A 12,834-nucleotide genomic window follows, 5' to 3' on the forward strand; every position below is an offset into this window, starting at 1 on the left:
TCTGATTGGCTGAGACAGTCAATGAAGGGCTGTGATTGGGCATCGAGCCAGCCCCGACAACCAATCACAGCACTCTATTGCCGGAGGCGGGGTTCTCAAACCTGGCCTACGGCAATAGACTTGTGAGTGCAAAGGAAGCCCGGATCAGCCGAGCTGAAAACGCAGCCAAAACGCTGGCATAAAGTATGCCAGCGCTGCTCAAACGGGGCGGAACCTGCAGTAAACGCAGCGTTGAAAAACGCTGCGTTTCTGCAAACGCCCTGTGTGAGGGAGGCCTAAGACCTCATGTCCACGGGCAGATCAGATTTTGCATGCAAATTTCCGTAGTGGGAGACCTACGTAAACCGTTTCCGGGAGATCGCAGATATAATGGTTTTTCAGTGCAGATGCCTCCGCGTGGAAAAAAATCCATGACCCCACCTTCGCAATTGATTTTTTCCTTCAAATGCGCAGCGCATCCGCAATTGTATTTGCGGATGCACTATGGATCATCAGCACCCATTGACTTCTATTGAGCCCTGCGATTTGTTTTCTGCACCAAACGTTCCACAAATCAAATCCGCATGCTTAAATTCAGTTGTAAATAAGGGAAATGGAATAATAGCTCCACAGTGCCAGCTATTAGAAGGCAGCATTCCTTCAAGTCAAAGTTAGACTCTTTATATAAGCCTTGTAACAATGACTGGGAATTAAAATCAAAGCCAGACTCCATGTACAGACAGCTGTTTAAGGCCGCCTGCACACGGGCGGAAATCCCGCGGCGGGATTTCCCGCGGGATTTCCGCCGCTCAAAGCCTGCATAGGAGTGCATTACAATACGCACTCCTATGCAGACGGCTGCGGTTTGGCCGCGCGAAATGTCGTGCGGCAAACAAACCGCGGCATGTCCTATTTTTGTGCGGGGCTCACAGAGCCTCGCACAGATACGTCACTCACCCGGCTGCCGGCTCCGGTCTGCGCATGCGCCGGCTGCCCGGCAGCCGGCACATGAAAGAGCTGGGGCCGCTGGGCGCGGGTGAGTACGCGCTCGTCTCTGCAGGCGCTCGGGTCGGGTCCCGCGGTGAGAATTCTCGCCGCCGGATCCGACCCGCTCGTCTGCAGGCGGCCTAAGGGTAATCGCCCTTTATCAGTGTACAGTAGGAGTCTGGCTTTGCTAGTGAGAGGCCTGGGATCGGGATCAGAAACACTATCTTTTCTCCTTAGGGAGAGCACCTAGACGGTGAGTGAGGAGACTCAAAAGGCCATTCATGCTCCTCTGAGTAATATGCAAATAAGGGAGATGGAATTTGTGGATGCCAATGCTTCCCTATTGGCACTTTGAATTGCAGATCTTCCACATGGGTTGACCTGTGCAGATTCTGCAAACCAAATCTGCCCGTGGACATTGGGCCTTACAAAGATCTGCATAGGTATGTGCCTATTAGGTCATGCAAGAGGTATGGCCTAATAGTTTGCTTGTCAGTGATACACTAACGGGCTATAATGTTCTAGAACACTTGAACCTGCAATCACTGATATAAATAATGTTTTAAGCCCCCTAGTGGGACTTAAAAAAACTATTAAATAAGAGGTTTCCTCTCTTTCTTTCCCCTTCCTAAAAAAACTTTTTTTTAATTTAAAATGTATCTGTTGTTTAAATATATTAGATCATATAACAAAAATGGTTTTATCACAACCAGCATAGTGATATGTAGAATAAATATCACATATTTATTCTGCACGTGACGAAAAATCCCAAACAAACTACATCTACCCCAAAGTTGCCTTTATAATTCTACATTGATGGAAAACAATAAAAGTTCTGTTTAATAAAGTAAAAAAAATATATATTCCTCAACATTTATGGCGCAAATATTTCTGTAGAGTAGGGGGTTCCATTAGATTTATACTGTGAGCAATGCAAATACCTAGCCAAAGCAATCAATTTATTGCTAACTTACTTCACATGAGATTTTCTGCTTATGATTTCATCAAATGTTCACCAAGCAGACATTTGATTAATATAACTCAATTAAGAAACATTTTCAAACACACTGCTTTCCTATCAATACGACCATTCATTTTCATCCCAGTCTAATGATATTTCCAAGTACAGTAACTTTTTGCACATGATTGAAGTAATTCTGGTGATAATGGACATAAGAATATTGCTGAAGAGCTTTATTGAGTTTCTATGCATTCTTTGAGAACATTGTTCCATCACATTTGTCTGATGGGAAATCCATAATGATGCATCTCAATTACTATCCATACCCTGTATATCAAGAGTCAATAAACTACAAGTGAACAGCATTTGCCTGAAAATTAATGGGCTGGAGTGATAATATAACTGTCTATGAATATCGCTGCTCTCTGTTTAAGGAGTGAACAGAAAAATTGAAATTAATTTGAGATCAAGCAGTAAAACAGATTGGAAATTAACCTATATTCTCTTAAGGGTGTTTTCACACGACAGTTCTTATGTTCAGTTTTTTGTGAGCCAAAACTAGGAGTGGGTCCAAAATACAGAAGGCATGCAAATCTTTCCATTATGCTTTCTCTCCACTCCTGGTTTTGGTTCACAAAAAACTGAACATGAAAACTGTTGTGTGAAAATGCCCTGAGGGTTAAAAAATTAGAAATCTGATAAAGCCCATTTAGATACAACGATTATCGCTCAAAATTTGCTTAAAAGCCGTCTTTTGAGTGATAATCATTGTGTCTAACTGCACTGACATCGGGCATTTTTTATTAAGTCGTCGCTCATCGTTGTCGTTCAGCCTACTGAAAGACGACGATGAGCCTTATCATAAAATAATGTCAAGAAAAAGACATTTCTGCGCTCGTATGAAGAGAGTAAAAAGAAAAAAGGAGTAAACAACTCCCATATGAATAAAGACAAACGAAAACTTACTTGAAAAGGAGGGGGATGTGATCAGCAGAAGCCCCCTCCTCTGAGTGTCATCCACAAGTATCCAAGTACACAGACTTCAACGTGTACACTAAAGGAAAAGACTTTATTTGGTGGCAACGCGTTTCGGTGCATAGACACGCACCTTTCTTTTCGGTGCGTGTCTATGCACCGAAACGCGTTGCCACCAAATAAAGTCTTTTCCTTTAGTGTACACGTTGAAGTCTGTGTACTTAGATACTTGTGGATGACACTCAGAGGAGGGGGCTTCTGCTGATCACATCCCCCTCCTTTTCAAGTAAGTTTTCGTTTGTCTTTATTCATATGGGAGTTGTTTACTCCTTTTTTCTTTTTACTCTCTTCATACGAGCGCAGAAATTTCTTTTTCTTGACATTATTCTATGTTTTATCTGGGGGAGAACTGATCATTCAGAACCCCCCAGCTTTTTTTCTGCAGCTCTCCTTGCATCAAGAAGGATCGATGAAGATTGAGTACTAACAAAGGGTTTTTCTACAACTGCCCACACTGACGGTTGCTTTACATATATTTTTTCGTCTATCCAAAGAATTTATTTCCTGAGGCGCTCTCTATACACCTTTTATTTTGATGAGCCTTATCAGGGATTCACAGCGGGATACAGCTGATACTATTGTTTCAGCTGTTACCCTCTCCCTGATAATAGGTTGGGTATGAAGAACGGAGCGGTCCAGCTCTGCTCTCTATACCTGGCAAAGAGCGCTCGGCTGTATAAAAGCGGGGCGCTCAGTGCAGAAAACATCTGGGACACCCCGCTTGTCTTCTGCATCCTCCGCTGCCAGCACAAGGGGATCACTTATCTTGAGGGATCATCTTGCGCTGCAAATGACACAACGATTATAACTCAAAAGTCGCTTGAGCTACATCTTTTGAACGACAATCGTTGTGTCTAAATGGCATAGCTTAGAGCAGACAATCAATCTAAGAGCCTCCAACGCTTTTTACATCCCTCATCTGGTGGTTGCGGTCGTTCTGTCAGGTGCAGCAGACCCCTCATTCTTCTGCAATTTAGGGTTCATGTTATCTGCTGCCCAAACTGAATGCGCACACTGGCACTTTAAGAGACTGGCTTAGCACATGAATGGACCCTAGTAGTTCCATTCTTGGCCAATCTGACAAGTCTTTATTTGTTTAGGACACAATCCCCCACTACAGGGTGCCTGAGCAATTAGTTTCCTTAATATGCAAAGGAGTTCTCTTGTCTTGATTGATTCCGGATTAGACCCATGCATGCTCCACTCCGCTTTCCCATTTGCCCTACTCTTAACCTTGTTTTTTTCTTGGACCATACTTTCCCTGTCTGTTCCATGTCTTGACCCTTGGTCTGAATTGTAGTTATGCAAGAACTCCGCCTGTCCTGACATCAGCTCTGTTCTACAACCAAGTCTCTGGCTACCACTCTGGTATTGGGTTTTGGTTATCCTGACCAGTTTGCATCAGCTGCCATAATATCAAGACTAATTCTAGATTAATAGTCTGGGGTCCCTGCAGTGAAGGTCATATCCCAATTGAAAGGCTTAAAGGGTGAATACCAGGGAACCCAAGGTGTTGCTCCCAGAATTAGCCCAATTGCTGCAAAACCATAGAACCTCACTACAAAACATACATTGTCGTGCAGTTTAGTGATGGCAGCATTATTTATATTGAAAAGTCTATGTTAAAAGGGGTAAACCTTTTAAGGGGTTGTGCCAAGTTTAAAACTTACCCTTTATTGACAAGATAAAAGATAAGTGCTTAATTGGGGGGGTGACTCCTGGGACCCCAACAAACATTAGCACAAAGTTTTTGTGACTCCCCTCATGTGTCCATTTATCTTTGTGGGTCAGACAGATACCATGCTTGGCAATCTCTAACAGTCCCATGGGGATGAATGCAATGTCAGGGTGCTGAGTTACCTGGCTCTCCATGAATTTATGGTTGGATGGCAGACATGAATACAACTAATGGGACAAGATAACCATATAGGAGCCTAGTTACAAAATGGTGACAGCAAATTTAAAATAAGGTGGGATATTCAGCTTTCTAATATACTCTTTATTTGAATGCCTCAGGTAACCCCTTCAGTGGCAAGTTTAGGTAGTCTTCAGCACATTTCAACACTGATTTTTAGGAGATTTTCCGGGCGTGCCACTAAAGGGGTTAAAGCAGCAGCCAAAAATCCATGTAATGGCCTGTAGTTATGACGATAGATATTTCTAGATGTTCATGTAAACAATGTTGATGTGTTATTAGTATTACATAAAAACATACAATTCAATGCAGCGCAGGTGTTGTATTTCACTACTTTACTATGTACTCTGTAATGAAACATAGGGCCATCCTAGGTTTTAAAAGCAGAAAAGTTACTTTACTAAAATTTCATGGAGGTGGAATGTGTACAGTAGAGTATGACAGTGGTGAATTATTTATTTACTAAGATTTATTATACAAGCTGAATTTTATCTGAAAGAGAAGTGTTATTAACTTACCACAGAAGAGATATAAACATAAAGCAGAGGCCTATGAGGAATTTAAATACCCTGTTGGGACAGTTTATTGCTTGTGTTATATTAGGCTGTCAGGCAGGTTATAGACTCTCTGCTCCATTGTATGTTTCATAGATTTGACCAATAACAAAATACTAGTGAAATGCTTGTAAAGTAATTTCTAAATATTTACCTAAAAGGGTCTCCAAATTATAAGTACATTTTAAATAAATGTATAACAAAATAAAAGTACACTAACCTTTTCTGTGCATAAATCAACACATTTGTCCACAGACATATTTAACATAATGCTGCTCACTGGGAGAGCCAGAGATATATTATCTGGTCGTCGGAAACATCCACGAAATATGGCACTGCCATCTGTAATCAACAATACAAAATAAACAAAAATGAAGAATCAACACGGCTACCATGATTTTTAATTAACTTTAAGGGGTCTTCCTTGACTATAATCTTAATGTCCTATCTGTAGATTAGATCATCCATATAAAGTCTATTGGAGGTCTGCATCCAGACACCCTCAATAATTAGCTGATTGAAGTGGCAGTGACACTTGGGCGAGTGCTGAGGCTGATTGTTTACCGGGCACAACATGCAGACTCATTGCCTATCGGGGACAGCATGCACATTTTGTAGCAATTGTGCCAGGTACTGCAGCTCAATCCCCTTTGCTTGAAGTGGCAGTAAGGATAAGCCTTTAAGAATAGACCGTCAATATTAAAATCTTGGAAAAACCCATTAATAGTTTATCATAAATAGAGATGAGTAGAACTATGCTTTGCAGGCTTGCTGAAGAATCTGACCAGTAGGTTTGTTAAACAACAGAAATCTGTTAAATGAGAATGATACATCTGTGCTGGCTGTGTGCATATTGATCCTTTCCAACTGTGCATGCGCCGGTCTTGGAGGTCACGACGCACATGCTAGTCTAGTACCGTGTCTCCACATTACTTGCAGAGAGAGGGGTAGTGTTGAGGGAGTGATTCAAAGTCCCAGAGATGGACTGGTTCACCCACAGGACCAATCACCCAATATTTGCTTGCAATGCAGAAAAAATTAAAGTCTTCAGTTTGCAGATAGGCTTGGCACAAGGTGGATAACAAAATATTTTTTGAAAAACTCATGACATCAGTGTTTAAAGGGTGTAGGATTATTAACGTGTGAAAATGTGCAGACAGTTTCCCTTCAGCCACTGCAAGGTCTTAGGAGTGGGCAAGTTTACTTTCATACATGTGTGAATAGAGTTCTGCAGAGAAATAGTTGGGACTTGTTGGGAAAGCCTCAACATTACACTAATTATATACGTGATAGTGTGCTTTACCCACGTGACAAATTGAAAGACGTGAATGCTGAAACAAAAGTCACAGGTTTTTATTTGGTCTGTGTCAACAGTGGAAAAAAATAGCAGAATTATATCTATACCAGGAAAACTTGTACTACATTTTTAGTTGTAAAATTTCACAGTGCCAATATACAAGGACAACATTAGGGCCCCTGCACACTAGCGTTGTTTTAACACAGAGATATTGCTGCATTTATGCCTCCCAAAAAATCATGAATCTGACATTAGTTATTTTTGTTTATTTCATATAGCATTCACCATGTGAAATAAATAATGTGATAGTTTAATAGTTTTTTTTTAATGCAACAATGACAATTATGTTTATCTTTGATCATTTTGATTGTTTTGTGGGAAAAAGTAGGAAACGTTTCTTATTAAATTTAATATATATATAGATATAAATTTTACAGTTTTTTACATTTTATTTCACTTACATTTCACATTATTTTTTAAACTTGCGATTGTTTGATTGCTTTTATAATATACTGCAATACTTCAGTATTACAGTGTATTGTATTTCTCATGTTTACATATTAAGCCCTGCCACAGGCAAAGCTTAATATGGTTAAAACATTGCAGCCTGGGAGCCTTCACTAGGAAACATTTTCTTTCTCATTGCGAAAATGGCTATACAAATTTCTTTTTAGTTTCAGCAATTTCAAACAAAACACTTCATCAATTTATGAATTTATCATTCAATGAAAGCATGCAAACCCCATTTTCTTTAATTCAAGGAATGTATGACTATTTCAGCAAAATCCCCGAATCTGATAGCCTTACTGCTATAAAACACTGCTGCAATGCTTATGTGAAACCCTCTTTCCTCTAGACATAGTCGATGCCCCCATACAAACAGATCTCTATATTGAGTTTTTATATTTATGTACAGGAATTACAGCATATCTAAGCAATATTTTCACCAGCCTAAGTAAAACTAGCCATAGACAAGGATTTGCAGACAGTTGTTCTCTAAATGCCTAGTCATTGTCACTTGCAGTTGTTCTAAATGACCGTGTCATAAGTTGAAACAATAAATCACTGATTAATCTTTACCTTCATCTGTAACTTGGTCTGGTCATGAAAGACTTTCCAATAACGGCACCCAACAATGACTGATAAGATCCGACACAGTAGATTAACTTTTCCACAGATATCTGCCCTTGGTCAGTGTCTATCATGTTCATTCTTGTCACAAAAAGGTATCAACTGTCAGAAGACAATGGTCTATATCATCTTTTTGCTACATCTCAAGTGTATGAGCTGCTTGAGAGCATGTATCACTAATATTTTCTTTAACAATTTAAATCCAGATACTGAAAAATATTCTTTTTAAATTCTCTATTGTGTGTGAAACCCACGCGAGAGGATCAGAATTTCACAAATGTGATGCACTTTTGCCTGAAAATCGACACATGTACAGGTAAAACGTAGTTTGCAGAGCGTGATATTGGGCCGAGGTGAGGTCATCATGCAAGTTTGCCATAGAAATAAAATTAATATGTGATATCAACTGAACAGGAACATGACTATCAGCTATTTCATAGTCATGACTAGTTCATAGTGACTCAATTCTGCTTCATAAAGGCAAAATAAAGTCATAATAATCAAGGGCGCAGCTACAGTCTCATGGACCCAGGTGTAAAAGTTCAGCTTGGGCCCCCCTACTGCCACACCGAACCCCAGCCCGCAGCCATTTGGCATGGCTACCAGCAATGTTTCACCCCCAAAAGTATATACACACATTACATGCAATCAGAGAGCATATTTATAAGAGAACCTTTAAGACACAACAGCTTAGATACAGCTGCCCAGCTCTAGTAATATCTATATGATGCAAACACCATATAATAGATACCAGTTCCACACAGTAATCGTGATTACAGTGCAGTTACCTCCAGTGATCACAAGTAAAATCTTCTCTGGTCAATGTCATCCACTTTCTCTTTTCTTCTCAATGTAGTCATACATTTTTCTTAACCCTTTTCAATCCATTGTCTGACCTCTGAAGACATTATGATTTAAGGCTGTACAGCCCCGATGTTGGAAGACATCCGTCAGGGTTCTCTTACTGTATATGGCCAGCCTCTCTGCTGTCAGAGCCTATCCAACCTGTCACCTCATGTAGTACTGGCTTTAGCCAGCTTACAGCGCCGTTGTATGACGGCAGAAAAAGAGTAAGCCCCCTAGGAAAACCAGGATACAAATTGGATTGGAAAGGGTTAAAGCTATAACTCGTCTCTCATACTTTTCCCATGCTGCCGCTACCAATGCCAGTATCTTCCACAATAAAAGTGCTTCCTCTTGTGCCCCACAAATACTGCTCCCACACAATAATAATCCCCCATAGTGACCATCACAAGAAATAGTGCTTGCTTTGTGTCCCCACACAGTATTAGTTTCTCTCTGTGCCCCCCACAAAGTAATGATGCTCATTTTGTGCCCCAGAAAAGTAGTACTTCTCAGAACTCACAAATTAATAGTGGTTACCCTGTGCCCCTTAAAGGGCTTGTCTGAGTTATTTTTTTTTAATCCCTGCTCTTCATGTATAAATTAATAACCATATACAGTACTCACCGCTCTCTGCATCTCTAGTGCTGCAGCTCCGTTCTCTGCACTGGATCTATGTTGGCAGTCTGCAGTCAGCCTGTTTATGGAACGTCACCGGCTGCTGCAGCTAATCATGGATTTCAGCACTCGAACACTAGGGTCTGTGACTGGCTGCAGCAGCCTGTGGCATTCTGTACACAGACTGCTGCAGGTTGTTATACACCATCATAGGACAGACTTGAGAATACAGTGCCAGTGCTGTCGGTAGCCGGGAGAGGTGAGTGCATGATTATTATTTTTATACTTGGGTAGTATGATTTTTTTGAAATTTTAACTTGGATAACCCTTTCAATCATCAGTGCCCCTAAGTGCACTCTAATTCTTAAGACCCCATGATGTCTATGTATACCCCTAAGTAGAACCCTGTTTTTGGTAGAACCTTGCTAAAAGCTTGGTTCAGGTTTGTGCTGAACCCAACTTTTAGCAAAGTTCAACCCAAAACAGGGTTCCACTGGTTCGGATCGCTCAACTCTAATGTTAAGCTTTCTTTTTTTATTTCATTTTTCTTGTAGTTCTGACTTCTACACAAGAGGAACTCCAGACTACATAATAACTATAAGGGCTTATTCGCATGGACGTATTGTTACCGTGCATTGCACACACATATTTCCCTGCGTAACACGCGGTAAATGGAAGCAATGAAAGTCAATGGACTTTCCCTCTTCCATGCACACCTGCGTGTGAGCACTGCATATTGATACGCAGGAGAAATAAATCTCAGCATGCTCTATTTCTCTGCGTATTATATGTGCCCTCGAATGGGCTGCATATGAAACGCTGTCCATACGCATGCATTTTATATGGGCTGCTTTTCAATACGCAGCCCTGCTCTGAAAAGAGCAGGGAATTTGAAAAAAAAAAAAAATCACACTGCGCATGTCCATGACACCAGATTCCCGGGCATGCGCAGTGCCAATCACAGCCCATACGCGGACTCTGCCGGCAGAGCATTTGGGCTGTAATGCGTACAACACTCCCGAAGACTCCAAGCGTTGTACACATACACTCATGTGAACGAGCCCTAAGACCCAGAGCTCATAAACTTTTAAATTACTGCTCGTTATATTTCCCTTTTACTATTTTTCAGCAACTTAGAATTACAAGTTTCTGCAATAGTAAAAAATATACATCTATTTTATATTCTTTGCCTACAGTTCCATGTAAATGATTGAGCGGTAAACACAGTTCAATACAATAAGCAAAACTCATACAGTTTACAATATATGCTAATTAAGCATGTATGCAATCGATCTACATGCAATGCAACACACTGCAAAATATATGTACCATTTATCCCCAATACAAAAAATTAATAATCTCAATGAAGTAATTCCCCTAAATTCATTTTTCCAAAGGTATCCATAAAGTAATGAGCTTTGCATCCAAGCTTAGAAGAAAAACGAGTGGCATTCAGCGGCTGCATGAATACAATTGTGGTTTCCTTTATTCTTAAAACATGATTGGCAGAGAAATGGAAAAGTACAACACATGATAATGAGCTTTGCATGTCTTAAGGCTTACAACAAGGGCCAACTGCATAGCAAGAATACATAGTCAAAGGTAGTGTTGCTCATCTTGATTGGCCGGGTGATAAAATTGTCCAAGTTTTCACAAAATCGAATCAGGTTAGCCTAAACTGATTTTCGGTGGTCAAGCAGGAAGCCACCACAGCACCACCACCAGCAGCGGTGGCAGGGGAAGTGTAACAGAGGTGTGGCATAGTTTTTTCAGCCCATCGCAGTCTATAGCAAAAGCATGGTGTGGGACTGACAGTCACAGGCAGCACTTATTCATGATGGTCCAAGAATATGTAAGCTCCCACGTGGATATACTCAGACATGGCATTGGTCTCTTTGATGTCTGGGTGTCTAAGCTGGACGAGTGGCCAGAGCTTTGCACAATATGTTTTGGATGTGTCTGCCTGTCCTGTTGCCAGCGCGTTATTTGAAAGGCTGCATAATAGTTTGCACTGAATACTTAGTTCACTCATATTGCAATCTGGTTTTCTGCATGCTACCAGGTCTATGGTGATTGAACCTACCCTGCAGTTTATCAGATGGTGCATTTTTGGCTCCTTTATCTATCAGTTATGTCTTTGTACATTTTTTTTCTTCCCTCTGTGATTCTATATAAAAGGGTGTTAACTGACAGACACATCTGCCTGTCTACAAACAAAGGGGATTTTATAAAAACGAACCAGGCATGGACTTCGCCTGACTTCTGCACCCCTATGGCAGATTCCATTGATTTAGTACGCTGGCAATTTTTACTCACATATGACTGAGGTTAGACTTATATCCAAGACCACACTGTACCCTCAAGGTTCTGTTGCTGATGCTGTTGGAAGTGTTGCTGCTCTCCTTCTTCTGCCAGGTTTCCTCCTCCTACTTCCACCTAACTAAAAAATATTTCAATATGGAACTACAGAGTTACAGTTCTCATGTTTCCAGGAAGAGCACACTCTGCCCTCAAGGTGCTGTTGCTGCTGGTGGTGCTGCTGCTCTTCTTCACCATGTTTCCTCCTACTACTTCACCTCCAAATGAAAAATATATTGATATAGAAATACAGAGCTACAGCTCTCATGTTTCTATGAGGAGTACCGTGTGCCCTCAAGGCGCTGCTGCTGGTGGTGGCACAACTGCTGCTGCTCTTCCTTTCCCCATTTGCCCAAAATAAAAATTTTCTAAAGCACAGGATACAGCTGTAGTTCTACAGCTTTTCCTTGGAGAAGACCTGTTCTTGGCTGCTCTGTTCTCCTGGTAGAATTTGTCACTAGCAAACATTATGACATTGCATTTAAAAGCAGCAACAGACTTGCTGTCTTGCGTAGCAACATTTTTTGTAGCTCTACATTTGTTCCTTGGAGCAGGCCCGTGCTTGAGTGTTGTCTTTACCTGGCAGAATTTGTCCTTATTAAATTTATGATATTGCCATTAGGCCTAGCAGTACACCTGCTTTCTACCTTGGTGCAATTTTTGGTCTCCCAGACCCCATGCGTGCCTTCTTTTGTTTTCAGTGACACCCCTGTGCTACAATTGACTGGCACTATTATGACCATTTTTTGGGAGGAGCAGAGAGTTTCCCAGATGTGTGGCTGTATTTACATGATTTTTTTTTTAGAGGATGGAGGGTCTTCAGCTGCATTGGGGACCTTTTGGAGGGAAAATTAGTAAACCCAATTTTTAATCCCATTGACTTTAATGGGAGTCGAATCGCCAATCCCGATTTATCATGATTTTTGCCAAAATGGCCTGACACCCACACAAACCGATTATTTCACTAATCTCTCATCACTAGACAAAGGCAAATTAACAGAGGACAAGTTAAATCAGGTACAACACATAAATTACTATATTCCCTCATTATGTAAAAAGAAAGTTCATTGGATTGACACTTTCCAGAAAGGTTAATTTTCTCAAATGTAAAAATGGTATTATCACTATCAAGAATTGATTTTTTTTAAATTAAACA

General features: G+C 40.8%; 1 protein-coding gene across 1 annotated transcript in view; it reads right to left on the bottom strand.

The window, feature by feature from the left end:
• WSCD2 (WSC domain containing 2) overlaps positions 1–12,834 on the bottom strand; it is a 197,106-nt gene that overhangs the window by 75,001 nt on the left and 109,271 nt on the right. Inside the window, exon 4 of the mRNA XM_066601918.1 lies at positions 5,652–5,773. Coding sequence (XP_066458015.1) covers positions 5,652–5,773 — 122 coding nt within the window. The remainder of the gene's footprint in view (positions 1–5,651; positions 5,774–12,834) is intronic.

This window comes from Eleutherodactylus coqui, chromosome 5 (assembly GCF_035609145.1).
Source record: "Eleutherodactylus coqui strain aEleCoq1 chromosome 5, aEleCoq1.hap1, whole genome shotgun sequence".
Classification (NCBI taxonomy): Eukaryota; Metazoa; Chordata; class Amphibia; order Anura; family Eleutherodactylidae; genus Eleutherodactylus; species Eleutherodactylus coqui.